The 16,657-nt window shown below is 36.0% G+C and overlaps 1 protein-coding gene and 1 long non-coding RNA gene across 10 annotated transcripts in view; one reads left to right on the forward strand and one right to left on the reverse strand.

The window, feature by feature from the left end:
* Positions 1-4,718, reverse strand: part of LOC130050393 (uncharacterized) — a 7,812-nt gene extending 3,094 nt beyond the window's left edge. The window contains exon 1 of the long non-coding RNA XR_008798834.1: positions 4,551-4,718. This is a non-coding gene — a long non-coding RNA (uncharacterized LOC130050393). The remainder of the gene's footprint in view (positions 1-4,550) is intronic.
* The window catches only part of LOC125658286 (monocarboxylate transporter 12-B-like), a 25,713-nt gene extending 9,862 nt beyond the window's left edge, over positions 1-15,851 (forward strand). For 7 of the 9 annotated variants that reach the window (XM_056150397.1, XM_048889502.2, XM_048889501.2 and 4 more), the window contains 3 exons: positions 7,692-7,835; positions 9,550-10,545; positions 11,838-15,851. In XM_056150397.1, the coding sequence (XP_056006372.1) occupies positions 7,692-7,835; positions 9,550-10,545; positions 11,838-12,013 (1,316 nt within the window). In that variant the 3' untranslated portion in view covers positions 12,014-15,851. Of the gene's footprint in view, positions 1-7,691; positions 7,836-9,549; positions 10,614-11,837 lie in introns of all 9 variants that reach the window. The other 2 variants (XR_008798831.1, XM_048889504.2) reach the window with 2 other exon arrangements.
* The last annotated feature ends 806 nt before the right edge of the window (positions 15,852-16,657 follow it).

A 16,657-nucleotide genomic window follows, 5' to 3' on the forward strand; every position in this document is an offset into this window, starting at 1 on the left:
CTTTCCTTAATAATTTCAAATCTATAGCTTCCAAATTATGTATACCCCCATCAAAAACTGAAGTCTGGCACCATACAGCTGAGCTACTTAAATCACTCGGGATTAAAATTGTATGTAATTTCATGAAAAGACACAGATAATGATTCCTTATCACCTTGGTAAACTGTTTGTCAAAAATAAAGGAAATCTATCGCATTATGGGCTTGATAAATAATTGAATGAAAACAGAGTTATTGTTCTTGGATTCAATATTTTGAAACATATCATTGACTATTCAAATATAACTAAGAAGTTTGAAATATTTTATGGCTAACAAGATTTTTTACAATAACTATTGAAAAAGATTCCAACAAAATTTATGTTCCTATCATTAAATTATTGACTTTGCAAAATCCTATGACGTCACACGAGTGTGGAACTACGTTAAAACCCATTAATTCCAGGTATCACAATTAGTAATAAAGAACAACACACTATTTGGAATTAGCAACATACCACCTTTAATGTATAAATAGAAAAGTGTAAAAGTAACATACACTTATTCACCCTGTTGTATCACCAGCTTTTGTCCTTAGGCTGGCCTATTTTGCATTATAAAGAGTTTGATCATTTTTGTTTATCAGTCTAGAATGTGGTAATGAATTCATTAGTTATTGTTGTTTTATTGTCATTCAAAACATATAAAAGTACAAGTTATTGAAATTGTTTTGCTTTAGTTCTGAAGATTTCATCTAATAGAGGAATGTTCCGTGCTTGTGCTTTTGTAAAACGTATATAGAAGTACTCCAATTTTGTCATGACCAATCAGGGGCATAATGCAAACATGTTATTAGAGAAATAAGACACACACGTTATTTTTTGTCACAATGAGTTACCTCTCTTTGCTCCTGTCCTTCATCAATTATTGCATTGTACGCTTTCGTTTTATTGATAACTCAAACATGTCAGGTTATTTTTTGTTATTGCTTGTTTACATTATACAATTATGGAATGTTTAGAAGGGAGACATTACAAATTATCAGGACTGAGCAGGGTTATCATCCGAGGGCACTTATGCGCCCTTGGGTGATAACCCTACTCAGACCTGATAATTTGTGATGTCTCCCTGCTTAACAGTCCATAATAGTTTTATTATCCTGAAGAATCTGAATGTTAAAAAAAAAACTATCGCACATTTATTGACTTTTACCATGTATCTTTTCTATTTAAAACGTCAACAAATTCGTAATAACTTTCTCTGCAGAAAATTCTGATAAATTTTCAATAGTTTTCGAGGGGTGAAATCATTGTTACCCTCAACTACATACATTATTTTGTTTTACACTCAATGTCATACATTTAGATTTAAGAAAGTTAAACGAGAGAAAGCTTACAATTGTGACGTCACAGTAGAATGACACAAAAACATAACGTCAAACGTAAACATTTCATAACGTATTTCAAGACAAAAACGTAAACATCAAGTGAAATACAAAATTGCATTAGAATGGAAATATTTTTCTTCTCGATTGTTTTTTGCGAGCGTTAATGTTGACGCTGAAGTTTATGATTAATGATCCCGCATATTTTCAATTATTTTTTAATAGCCTAGAGCTTTCTCGCTTGTGCCATTAGAAGTTATCTTCCAGAGGGAGACAACACAGTTGTCACCCTGCACATGAGGGAAACATCACGAATTGTCTCCCTCCACATGACCATCCTCGACCAATGAAATTGACTATTATTCTGAAGGATAATAATATTTTGAGTCACCCTCCCTCCCCCCTCATTTCATGCCACATGAACCACAGATTTTCGCTGGTTCACCAAGACAAAAATTAATGTTTGTTTTATTTAAAAACTTATTTAATCCGGGAAAAGTATTGAAAGTCTTTGGAAAAGTGCAAAAATTGTTCATTTGTCGATAAAAATGATACCCAAAATTATAAACAACACCACAAAGTTAGTAATGAGCCAAATACTACTAGTTTACACTAGCTGCAGGACTGTAGCTCTCTGATCTGTGCCAATGTTTTCTCAGAGAGCTACAGTTCTTCAGTCTACATCTGCTACCTGTGTTCTGCAAAACTGTTTATTAGAGTCTGTGAACTGCATCTTCAGTTACATCATTGAATCCCAGAATAATACTATATTGGCGGGAAATAAAAAAAACAACAACATAAGATTTCAGATGAAATCATTGACCCTTTGAGATAATGAAATAATGAAAATGCACTTTCAAAAATATATGTATACAGTGCTCCCTCAATATATTGTCAACTTTTGTTGAAGACGAATTTGGGCAGTAAAGCGGGGGATGGCATTATAACGATTTTACCATCACTGAGCAATCAAAAGAAATTCAATACCATAAAGTTTTTTGGACTCCATTGTGTTTAAAAATTTGAATTATCTTGAGTTCAATTTTGCAATTAGTAATTAACCTTGCCACCTGAATTAAACCTTGTCCAAACTGTCACACTGCTATCAAAGTACAAGTGTGATTACTGATGGGTGTTAGGTAATTGGCATTATTATTTGAAGGTAAACCCTATAAAATTTGACCATTTGTTTGTGAAAATCAGTGGCATATGGCATTATGCAGGGTTGGCATTATAGCGAGCGAAGCTCGCGTCGCGAAGCATGCGACGAGCTCGCTCCAATGATTACGCAATTGAGTCACGTGGTTTGCTCTTCATCAGCTGAAAAATGATGGGGACTACCCATAATGCCTCCGGAAAAATGTCGCAGTCACTGCTTCGCTCGTCTCAACGGTCACACCGTACAACATATTAACAGAGGTGTTAACATGGGAGGAAATCTGTTCTATAGGATTTTCAGGCAATAACTGGGGGGGGGGGGGGGGGGGGGGGGGGGGGCAATATACCAAGGGAGCACTGTATGTGTGTGTGCAATAACTTGTTTGCATTATACCCTGGACTGATGGAATACATTGAGGGGTTGATAAAAACATGTAATGGCAGCAATTTTTTCTTTCTGGAACACCGAAATATGTTGTCACACACATCAACACGCACAAAGGTCACATGATGTTATAGTTTCTCTGTTGTTTTGGTATAAAGGTAATTCAACTTTTTATGCCCCCCCCACCCCCCACCCCCGAGGCCGAAGATCAGGGGGCATATTGTTTTTGTCCTGTCAGTTATTCTGTAATTCTGTCTGAAACTTTAACCTTGCTAATAACTTTCGAACAGGAAGTGCTAGAGCTTTTGATATTAGACATGAGTATTTCTGGTGACAAGACCTTTCCATGGGTACCAACAGTTTTGACCCTGTGACCCTGACCTTGGAGTTTGACCTACTTTTTAAAAACTTTAACCTTGCTAATAACTTTTGAACAGTAAGTGCTAGAGACTTGATATTTCACATGAGTATTCCTTGTGACAAGACCTTTCCATGGGTACCAACAGTTTTGACCCTGTGACCTTGACCTTGGAGTTTGACCTAAAATTAAGTCACAAGCTTCCTCTCAGAGTAATAGAAGTTTGGTTTGCATTTCAGCTGGATTGGTCTGTCTGTCTGTGTGTCAATCCAAGGTAATGTTTTCCAGATTTTTTCCCGTAACAGATGTATGTACAGCGTTGAAATTTGGTCACAATTTCTTCCTCAAGAAGTGTAAGAGTAAGTTTGCATTTCAGCTGGATTAGTGTACCCTGACTTACTTTTGGGCTAAAAGTAAGACAAACAGTTTTCTGGACTTCATTTGTTATGAATACAGATCGATATTGTTCTGAAATTTAGTCGCAAGCTTCCTTTCATCAATGAAATAAAGCTGAGATGCACTGCATTACAATTTTTGACCTTGACACATTTTTTCAAGGTCAAATGCTAAAAATACCAAAAAAGATCATAACTTAAGAACCCTTTGGTATTAAGACTTCAAATGTGGAACTTAGGGAGGGATGCATGGCACCAAAATGTTTGACCCATTTATTGCATTACGGCCAATCTTTTATATCAGATCTGTTTCAGGCCATAACTTACCCTTTTGATTTTAGGACTTTAATCTTGACACATTGAAAGAGGACATTAAGACAAGATGCAATGTACCAAAATTTTTTACCTATAGACCCATTTCTACATTCAAGGTCAAGTTTAGAAAAACACAACCCAGCCATAACTTTAGACCCTTTTGACATGAAGACTTGAAAGTTGGAACACCCATCAATGAGATTAAGCTCAGATGCACTGCATTACAATTTTTGACATTGACATGTTTCTTCATGGTCAAATTATAAAAATACCAAACAGCAGTGCAATTAGAAAATGTGTTGAACTTCATTTCTCAATTAGATAACTTGCTAACCGTTAAAAATGAAGACTACATACTTAGGAGTACAGTTCGTAGTGCAGTATTGATGTAAGATGGATGACATGACAAAACATTTACACTGGCCCTTGATATTGCCTGCATCATACTCTTGAACTCATTTTTGTTGGCCCATTATAAGTAAAAACCGGAATTTGAAAGGGAGACATCTGTTGTTTTTGTTATGTAAAAAAAAAAAAAAAAAAAGAAAAAAAAAAAAAACAAATAAAACAATACTCACGAGTTATTTATGAAATGTACAATGCCACTGATAAAATCCAATACTAGTAAATTGTGAATATTATCTGGCTTCCTGAAGAATAATTATGTGTGCACTAATGCTATTTTTGTGGAGGCTTCATTTTCTACTTCTAACAACACTTTCGTCAGATTTATGAACCTGCACAAATGGTTGACATTTAGCAATCAGTGTTTTTTTTTCCATTGCCTAATTATGTTTGCCATTAGTGAAAAAAGTTGGCATTTTACAGTAACAGCTGTTTATATTTAAAATTTGAGCCTAACAGCTCTTGACATATTCCATTAACATAAAACAAGAGTTAGAATTACAGACAGAGCTCAATCTGTTGGGAATGCAATTTGTTATTATTTTTTTCAGTACACTTTATGTTAGGAAACATGGTCACACTAAGTGAAATCTGCCTGTCTGTCTGACCAATATCTGCTTTTGTCAGTCTATCTGAGTAATATCTGCTATCTGTCTATCTGAGCAATATCTACTCTCTGTCTATCTGAGCAATATCTGCTCTCTGTCTATCTGAGTAATATCTGATATCTGTCTAAGTAATATCTACTATTTATCTGTATATCTGAGTAATATCTGCTCTCTGTCTATCTGAGCAATATCTGCTCTATGTCTATCTGAGTAATATCTGCTCTCTGTTTGTCTATCTGAGTAATATCTATCTATCTGTTTATCTGAGTAATATCTGCTTTGTCTATCTGAGTAATATCTTATATCTGTCTAATATCTGCTCTCTGTCTATCTGAGCAATATCTGCTATATGTGCAATATCTGCTATCTGTCTGTGCGAGCAATATCTGCTATTTATTATATACTTTCAATTTCATCTCTTCTTTTTTCTTTAAAAGTTTGCGGGCATATATCACATGATATATGCCCGGAAACATTCCGGCCCGCAAACATTACGTCACAATCAAATTTCTACGCCGTTAATTTTCAAATTTTTCGTGTTTTTCATCTTTTACTCAGTTAAACCGATAAAGTTATTGTTAAAAATAAAATTATTGTTAGTTTCTAAATTGAAAGTATATAATAAAAAGGTTATAGACTTTGTATGGGAAATATGACGACCTCGTTTTTTGTCGCGAACGGACCTCGCAAGCTCGGTCCGTCTACGCGCCAAAAAACTTGGTCGTCATATTTTCCCATACAAAGTCTATAACCTATAAATGTTTGTCTATCTGAGTAATATCTGCTATCTATCTGTTTATCTGAGTAATATATCTGCTCTATGTCTATCTGAGTAATATCTGATATCTGTTTGTCTATCTTAGTAATATCTGCTATCTATCTGTCTATCTGAGTAATATCTGATATCTGTTTGTCTATCTGAGTAATATCTTATATCTGTCTGTCTATCTGAGCAATATTTGCTATCTATCTGTTTATCTAAGTAATATCTGCTCTCTGTCTATATGAGCAATATCTGCTATCTGTGCAATATCTGCTGTCTGTCTGTGTGATCAATATCTGCTCTCTGTCTGTCTGTGTGAGCAATATCTGCTCTCTGTCTGTCTGTGTGAGCAATATCTGCTATCTGTCTGTGTGAGCAATATCTGCTATCTGTCTGTCTGTGTGAGCAATATCTGCTCTCTGTCTATCTGAGCAAATTATCTGCTCTCTGTCTATCTGAGCAATATCTGCTCTCTGTCTGTCTGTGTGAGCAGTATCTGCTATCTGTCTGTCTGTGTGAGCAATATCTGCTATCTGTCTGTCTATCTGAGCAATATCTGCTCTGTTTGTCTATCTGAGCAATATCTGCTCTCTGTCTATCTGAGCTCTGTCTGTGGGAGCAATATCTGCTCTCTGTCTTTTTATCCGAGTGCTATCTGTTATCATTTGAATATAATGTGCCTTGCATGAATTTCATGTGAACATTTTTATTAACAGGAATTTTTTTGGTCCTTAATGTACTCTCATGGTGGTGAAATAACTTACTCTCTTGAGAAGTGGAGGATATTTAAGTCACCTAAGTTACTCAGGTGACCCATTACCATTAATTGGTCTGCATCCATCATCATCCGTTGTGCGTTAACAACTACCCTTTCATCTCTTTTTCAGATATGAAATATATAGAATATCTTAGACTTTGGGACAAGGGGGGACATAATTGTAAATTTCAGGGTTCCTGCACCCACAGATATTTAGGTTGGTTGGTTGGTTGTATATTGTTTAACGTCCCTCTCGAGAATTTTTCATATGGAGATGTCACTATAGCCGGTGAAGGGCTGCAAAATTTAGGCCTATGCTCGGCACTTATGGCCTTTGAGCATGAGTTATCTTGAACGTGCCACACCTGCTTTGACATGGGGCCTTGGTTTTTGTGGTCTCATCCAAAAGACTCCCCATTTAGTCACCTTTTACGACAAGGACCTATTCTAACCGGGATCTCCATGGGACCAGATATTTAGAAGGAACAGACAGCTCTTTACCAAACTTGTAAATTTCATGATCCCAGGGGTAGCATTTTGGTACCAGGGTGGGGTCAAAATGGCTTCTTTATTTTTTATGATACTTTATAAAAACTAAACATGCATATTAAGGAAAAGCAGCAAAGAATGTACTAATATTGTGAATTTTACAACCTCAGAGTTCGGACTCTAAAGCGTGTCCAAAATCCTCATATTGTGTTGATTTATTGGATTATGTAAAGTTTTTCATCAATATCGGCACATTTATGTATTTTTAAAGAACACGTACATCTTGTTTTATACTGCTGCTGAAAATTAGAACTTAGCTTAGATATGCCGAACAGGAAAATTATCATTGATTATGATATGCAGAACAGGAAAATTATCATTGATTATTATTATAAAAGATATAGCATATGCAGAACAGGATTCCATAACCCTTGGCACTAGTGACACTTTTAACTAAATACTCAGGTGACTGATAAGGCCTCTGAGCCTCTTGTTTACTGAACTCTAAAACTGTAAAACACAAATTTCAGCTGTATGAAAACAAGTTCAGATGATAAATCTTAAAAAACAACCAGGATCACTTACAGCCCCAGGTCGACACTATGCCCCAGTAGGGCAAACCCTATTCATGTTGTCTGGGTTCTGTTGATCTAAGGTAGAATTAACAGAAATAAAATGAATGTTTTGTCTTTTCCAGCTCCATTCTGTGTAGCGCTCGGAGAACTCTTCACCCAGAGGAAGGTAGTGCTTGTGGGCAGTACCATAGGCTTCGTCATGGTGTCCCTATCATCATTTCTAATCAGAATCGAATTCTTCTTGTTCTTCTACGGCGTAGGAACAGGTAAATACGAAGAACAGAGCAAATGGAGAATGTTATTACCAGGTTACCAGTGAATTTAGATACCTCACCGTAGATTAAAATGTTTTATCAAAATTTTTCTTAGATACATGTACTGTAAATAAATACCAGTAGATTGAAATGTTTTATTAAAATCTATCTTAGATACTGTAAAATAAATATCTATTTATAGGCTTATTATTGAATTTTTGGTTTACGAATGAGGGCACAAAACAGTATATTTTCTATAAGTATATGATACACGTATTCGTTTGTATGGTGACTTATACTCCTTTCTTTGTCATTTAGGTTTAATTAATACCTGTTTCTGTATCATTTAGGTTTAACAAATACCTGTTTCTGTATCGTTTAGGTTTAACTAATACCTGTTTCTGTATTGTTATACCCCCCGAACGAAGTTCTGGGGGGGTATATAGGAATCACTCTGTCTGTCCGTCTGTCTGTCTCCAGATTTGTGTCCGGGCCATAACTTCTTTGTTCTTTGACATAGGCATACCATATTTGGCACACAGGTGGATCACCATGAGACGATGTGTTGGGTACCTTCATGACCTCTATATGACATTGACCCTTGATCTTAAGGTCAAAATTAAAGGTTTTTTACAATGGATTCGTGTCTGGGCCATAACTTCTTTGTTCTTTGACATAGGCATACCATATTTGACACATGAGTGTATCACCATGAGACAATGTGTCATGTACCTTCATGACCTCCATATGACCTTGACCTCAAGGTCAAAATTAAACGTTTTTACAATGGATTCATGTCAGGGCCATAACTTCTTTGTTCTTTGACATAGGCATACCATATTTGACACATGAGTGTATCACCATGAGACGATGTGTCAAGTACCTTCATGACCTCCATATGACCTTGACCTCAAGGTCAAAATTAAACGTTTTTACAATGGATTCATGTCAGGGCCATAACTTCTTTGTTCTTTGACATAGGCATACCATATTTGACACATGAGTGTATCACCATGAGACGATGTGTCAAGTACCTTCATGACCTCCATATGACCTTGACCTCAAGGTCAAAATTAAACGTTTTTACAATGGATTCATGTCAGGGCCATGACTTCTTTGTTCTTTGACATAGGCATACCATATTTGACACATGAGTGTATCACCATGAGATGATGTGTCAAGTACCTTCATGACCTCTATATGACCTTGAACTTTAACCTCAAGGTCAAAATTGATTATAGGGTTTTGACATAGTCATACCATAAGACATGGGTGTATCACCATGAGACTATGTGTCATGTACATTCATGACCCCTTTATGACCTTGACCTTTGATCTCAAGGTCAAAATTATAGGTTTATGCCATGGATTTGTGTTCGGACTATATCTTCCATTTTCTTCTACAAAGGCATACCATATTTTTACACTCAGGAAAGAGGTAATTTATACCTATTAACGACACCCTTTGGGAGATTGGGGTAAGCGGGGTGTATTCTTAGTGAGCATTGCTCACAGTACATCTTGTTTAGGTTTAACTAATACCTGTTTCTTTGTCGTTTAGGTTTGGCTAATGCCTGTTTCTGTATCATTTAGGTTTAACTAATACCTGTTTCTTTGTCGTTTAGGTTTAACTAATACCTGTTTCTGTATCGTTTAGGTTTAAATAATACCTGTTTCTGTATTGTTTAGGTTTGGCTAAATCAATACCTGTTTCTTTGTTGTTTAGGTTTGGCTAATGCCTGTTTCTTTGGTAATGGATTGGTGATGATTGGAATGTACTTTTCCAAATGGCGCTCCGTGGCGACAGGTCTAGCCCTAACTGGTGCCAGTGTGGGGACATTTATCATGCCTATCCTTCTGGAGGCTTTCCTAGAGAATTATTCTCTCTCAGGTGCCATTCTGATTGTGGCCGCCATATATCTCAATGGTTGTATTTGTGGAGCTCTATTTCGGCCCCTCTCATTCTATGCTGAAAAGAGTTCATCTGATCCAGAGCAAGTTCCGATCGCCAGGGAGAAACCTGAGGCCATTGAAAATGATGTAAAGCAGTTCGAGCCAGTAGAAATTCAGACTAAGGAAGGGGTCGATGTGGCAGGTGAAATAGGGGCTGGGGATGACGTGGAAAAGAGGCTCCTGTCTGAAAATGAGAAGGGGGAAGATACTGCAAATAAAGTCGCAAAACCAAAGGACATCCCAAAAAGACCTGTTTGGACTTTTCACATGTGTGGAAGAAAAATAACATTCCCAGCTTTATTCCAGTTTAGTGTTCTCAAATTGCCAGTGGTGCTGTTCTTCACTCTCTTCAGTTTCTTGGTGTTCGTAGGATATTTCAATTTCATTTTATTTTTACCATTGGATGCCAAGTCGCGTGGAATCACTAAATACGAAAACGCTGCACTGGTTTCCTACACGGGAGCAGGGGATCTATTGGGGAGGATCTTAGTGGGATTTGTAGGAGATCTAACAATCATCAAACGATACAAAATTCTGGCCACCTGTTCGATACTGTGTGGGGTTAACATCATGATGTTTGAGATTGCCGGTCAAGTGTATTGGTGGATGAGCATCCATGCTGCTCTGTATGGCTTTTTTGGAGGTTGCTTTGTGGCTATTAACACCATCGTCTTGATCGACATGGTTGGACTTCAGATGTTGCCCAAGGTCCTGGGTGTGGTGCTGTTAATTCAGGGACTTGGGGCAGCAATTGGACAACCAGTAGAAGGTATGCTGTACTCAGACAATGACTGGCAACCATGTTGTACTCAGACAATGACTGACAACTATTAGAAGGTATGTTGTACTCACTAATGACTCGGACAATGACTGACAACCATTAGAAAGTATGTTGTACTCACTAATGACTCGGACAATGACTGACAACTATTAGAAGGTATGTTGTACTCAGACAATGACAGACAACTATTAGAAGGTATGTTGTACTCACTAATGACTCGGACAATGACTGACAACTATTAGAAGGTATGTTGTACTCAGACAATGACTGACAACTATTAGAAGGTATGTTGTACTCAGACAATGACTGACAACCATTAGAAGGTATGTTGTACTCACTAATGACTCAGACAATGACTGACAACCATTAGAAAGTATGTTGTACTCACTAATGACTCGGACAATGACTGACAACCATTAGAAGGTATGTTGTACTCACTAATGACTCAGACAATGACTGATCACCACTATAGGTTACTATCATAGAGAATCCAAATCATTTTACATTATTTACATTATTTGTTAAAAAACATCTACACAGTCGGGTTAAACTAGTAGTTTAGGGTGTAATATTTCAATTTGTCTAAAGGGACCATGAGTCATGTTAACCGAGTGGTTAGGGTGCGATATTTCATTTTGTCTATAGGGACCAGTCATGTGTGTGTGTGTGTGTGTGTGTGTGTATATATATATATATATATAAGTCTCTTTTTTGGAAGTAAAATACAGAAAAAACTCTAAACACTTTGTTGAAATATTTCGACCGTGTTACCGGTCTTCTTCAGTCGTGTATATCTCTCATAGCAACGTAACGCACGACTACATACACGAAAGTGCTATGACGTCACAGTAAGTATTATAAACGTCAAAGTTGATATTGCGCGAAAAACATTTGAGAAAGGTAAGAGTCGTAATAATAAAATGAACAATACTCACCCGACCTTGTGGACACATCCTAAAATATGACTATGCGTACAATTAAATATTTGGTATTAGTAATGAAACAGAATTTTAGAAATGTTTGTTCACAAAGCAGTCAACTACTGGCCTAAGTGAATTAATACAAACAAGAAATATTACAGTAAGTAGTTAATCGTAAATACATCAATATTGTTATAATCAGTTATTATAACACGTTCTTTGCATACAAGTCTTACAATATATTTTCTGTGGTGGTGTACTTTATCATGTCTTACAATATATTATCTGTGGTGGTGTACTTTATCATGGATGGTAAGGGTGGTAGAACTGATTCGATTATCTGATTATTTTAATTAACAGGCAAAATACGAGATGTGACAGATTCCTTCACGGCCTTAAACATCATCAACAGCATCTGTATGATTGCAGCAGGAGTGCTGCTGTTTCTGTACCCCCTAGTTAAACGGTTCGAGGAAAGGTCGACAAAACAGGCCGAAAACATGGAGGTTCAAATTCAGAAGGAGGCTTCGGATTAATAAACTCGCTTGTAAACTATCGCCCAGAAGTAGGCTTCATAATTAATAAACTCGCTTACACTCATCCAGAAGGAGGCTTCATGATTAATGAACTCGCTTACACTCGTCCAGAAGGAGGCTTCGTGATACAGAAAACTCGCATACAATCTTTTCCGTTACCATGTTTACAGCTTAACAGTAGCAATGCAGATATCAAAGTTTTATTTTAATTAACTCTCTCATTTTCACTAGCTTTAAATGTTTATCAATTATAAAGTCCATGTGTTGTGATTATTTATTGTTAGCTTGCCTAGAATTGCTTGGTATCATATGTTAGCTTTCCCTTCACTACATGTTGAAGTGTGATATTGAAGTGCTGAATGTATGGATATTAAAATGCTGAATGTACAAATGTTTGAGTGCTGGGTGTACAAATATTAATGTTAAAGTGCTGGTGTAAAAATGTTTGAGTGCTGGGTGTACAAATATTTGAGTGCTGGGTGTACAAATGTTTGAGTGCTGGATGTACAAATGTTTGAGTGCTGGGTGTACAAATATTTGAGTGCTGGGTGTACAAATGTTTGAGTGCTGGATGTACAAATGTTTGAGTGCTGGGTGTACAAATGTTAAAGTGCTGGTGTAAAAATGTTTGAGTGCTGGTGTACAAATATTTGAGTGCTGGGTGTACAAATGTTTGAGTGCTGGGTGTACAAATGTTTGAGTACTGGGTGTACAAATGTTTGAGTGCTGGGTGTACAAATGTTTGAGTACTGGGTGTACAAATGTTGAAGTGTGATATTGAATTGCTGAATGTACAAATGTTGAAGTGTTGGCATTCAAATGTTGAAGTGCTGGTGCACAAATGTTGAATTGCTGATGTACAAATGTTGGAAGTGCTGGTGCACAAATGTTGAAGTGCTGATGTACAAATGTTGAAGTGCTGCTGCACAAATGTTGAAGTGCTGAGTGTACAAATGTTGAAGTGCTGATGTACAAATGTTGGAAGTGCTGGTGTACAAATGTTGAAGTGCTGGTGCACAAATTTTGAAGTGCTAATGTACAAATGTTGAAGTGCTGGTGTACAAATGTTGAAGTGCTGATGTACAAATGTTGAAGTGCTGATGTACAAATGTTGGAAGTGCTAATGTACAAATGTTGAAGTGCTGATGTAGAAATGTTGAAGTGCTGATGTACAAATGTTGGAAGTGCTAATGTACAAATGTTGAAGTGCTGGTGCACAAATTTTGAAGTGCTGAGTGTACAAATGTTGAAGTGCTGAGTGTACAAATGTTGAAGTGCTGGTGTACAAATGTTGAAGTGCTGGTGCACAAATTTTGAAGTGCTAATGTACAAATGTTGAAGTGCTGGTGTACAAATGTTGAAGTGCTGGTGCACAAATGTTGAAGTGCTGATGTACAAATGTTGGAAGTGCTGGTGTACAAATGTTGAAGTGCTGGTGCACAAATGTTGAAGTGCTGATGTACAAATATAGAAGTGCTGGGCATACAAATGTTGAAGTGCTGGTGCACAAATGTTGAAGTGCTGATGTACAAATATAGAAGTGCTGGGCATACAAATGTTGAAGTGATGGGTGTAAAAAGATCAGGTTTGGTTTTCACATGTAGTGTTTGTGGTCCAAATGTAAATTTTATTGCTTATTATTAGATTTCATTTCTCTTTAAAGTCTGACAATTGTATTATCATGTTTTGTGTATAATTATTTAAATGTGTAACTTATTGACTCAATCTTTCATCTGACATGTTTTATTTTCTTTATTTTTTTTTTTTAGAGGTTTATAAACACAGGGACACAAATTTTAATTTTAATTTGTCACAGTAACACGTTATTATAGTTAATCTGTCTCGTACGTCATTTGAGGTACACATAATTCACAGTACTGTCTATTTATAGGTATTGTGTAACGGTTTTAATTCATATAATTGTACTATGGGGATGAATCTCCAGGTTTTTGATTGGCTGTTTTTTTATATACTTTATGATGTGTATTATTCATGTGTTTAATATTTAGATATATAGTGCTTAAACACATGATGTATATTTTTTGCTATTTTTTCCACTCCACTTTTTATGTCGTTAGTGTGCTTTAATACATTTATAAAAGAGAAATACCGGTATTTTATATATAGAGATCGATATATACACATGCATATACTTTATTTCATATATATATAATTATATCAGATATACAATACATTTATGATACAAAATCTGTACTGAATGTATTTAGAATAATATGTGTTTGAAGCATTTAAATTTATTTGGGGGAGTTTTTTCCCATGCGAGGTCTTACTAGAATTATAACTGAAATTGCCTAAAATGCGCAAAACTTTGTTGTTTAATTTCACTATTCTTTTGATGAGGGGTCTGAATCTTCCACTGTAGAAAGAATTGCGCTTGTTTAGAGCAAGTACAGAATTTCATCTTTTATTCTCAACTACTTTTAAGTACTGAAATTCTCTTTTAAGTACTGAAATTCTCTTTTTAAGTACTGAAATTCTCCTCTGAATGGAACAAGGAAGTTAGTACGGAGACTACTATTTTTGAAGCTATAATGAGCGATAGCTGTGCCTGCAGTATCTGGAAGTGACTAAGTGTACAAGATGAAGAACTCTCCACCTCATCTAATTACAGGCTTATTGGATTCTGCTGTCGCAGTCTGTGTTCTTATATCCTCATATTCTGTACTAATTTTACTGTTCCGGTAGCATAGAGCATCGTTAATAAAGGGGATTCAAGTGAACTAAGCATAGAGCATCGTTAATGAAGGGGATTCAAGTGAACTAAGCATAGAGCATTATTAATGAAGGGCATTCACGTGTATTTTAAGATGTAGAACCACAGTGAATGACAGATATGTAAACGAATTATTTCTCAGGTCCCCAGCAGTACGTTGTAAATGAAGTTCACTGTAATAACCATTTTATTTTGAGCATGATGACAAGAAGTGCAATCTCAGATACATAAATATGTACCTGTAGTTTTATTTTGAGCATGATGACAAGAAGTGCAATCTCAGATCCATAAATATGTACCTGTAGTTTTATTGTGTATTGTTATAAGATACCGTAATTAACTTTAGTATTAGTTTTATTTTTATCTTAGTTACCTTTAGTTTTAGTTTTATGGGTTTGAGATATTGAGGTTAGAATACATAAAGAAAATGTAGTTGGGACTTCCAACTGACTTTGATGTATTATCTGTGGTATGTTAGATATCTATCAATGGTATTCGAGGTATGAATGTTCGAAATACCGAAGTTCAACTATTTCTAAATCAAGTCTGTTAAGGTTAAAGTTTGAAATTTACATACATCAAAATTTTAGGAAAGGTTCGCATACTACCTGTGTAGTCTCGTTATACGTGCTCCATGTTTTGTTTTTCGTGAGATTTTGTTAGGACTAGTTCAGTAGTTGTCTGCTTTTTGCCGCTTTTTGCTGTAGAATCATTACATTCCGTGGGGACTCAGGTTTTTGAAGACTTTAGAGCCATGTCATAAATTCAAAATCACAACAAAATACACTCTTTATAAATGGACAGTAAATAGACACGGAAATCGACATCCCAATGGCACCAATACTATCTCGAGAATCCTCGAAAATCTGACCCTATGAATTCAAACGATTTTAAAGTATACTTGTGCTATTATCTAATGATACATGTAACACAATTATTGTATTTGTGCAAGTTTAATTATGTCACAACAATTTATTGTAACTGTGTATTGTAATCAAATTTCGTCGCACGCATTGAATTTTATTTAAAGATTTAAGTGCACCTGTTGAATCTGCTTGTACTACTTCTGTTGTTAGATACCAAACATAAAATATGAAAATCAAATTATCTTCTTCCTTGGAATTTTTAGGTTATTATAGAGTATCCTTTAAAGTGAGTGATTGCTATCATTTTTATACGCTCGCCGTCAGATGGGATGTATTATGTCATGGCGCTGTCTGTCCGTTCGTCTATGTGTCTGTCCAAGGTCATGTTTTGGAGACTTTTCAGTAATAGATGCATGTGCAGTGTTAAAATTTGGTCACAATTTCTCCCTCAAGATGCACAAGAGTGAGTTTACATTTCAGCTGGATTGGTGCACCGTGACCTATTACTTTAGGACTAAAATTAGGTCAAACAGTTTTCCAGATTTTTTTTGGTTATGGATACAGGTATTAACCTGAATTGTAGTCACAACCTTCCTCTCCGAGAAATACAGATTCAATATGCATTTCAGCTAAATGTGTGCACCATGACCTACTTTTATAGGCTAAAAGTAGGTCTGATAGTTTCCTATACTTGTTCTCGTTATGGATATACAGATACGTCACTGAAATTTTGTCATCAGTCTGATGGGTGCATCATACCATTTGGGGTACTCTTGTTATTTTGTCTAGTGCTGTGCATTAATATTTTCATCTTCTCAGATTCTACTGGGCCGCTTTTTAGTTTGGTGTATAGTAGCAATTAAACCAGGCAACAAAAACAAGCATACCACCTATAATAATTAGATGAACCTTTTCACCAATACTGGTAGTGACTGTTAAAGTCGTGGAAGTGTTTTATGCTCGAGTGGGGCTTTTAAGGTTCAATATAGTGAAAATAGATTTACTTCTGTAAAGTTTATTTCCAGGCCCAGACTCTAACAAATA

Source organism: Ostrea edulis, chromosome 9, assembly GCF_947568905.1.
Source record: "Ostrea edulis chromosome 9, xbOstEdul1.1, whole genome shotgun sequence".
Taxonomy (NCBI): Eukaryota; Metazoa; Mollusca; class Bivalvia; order Ostreida; family Ostreidae; genus Ostrea; species Ostrea edulis.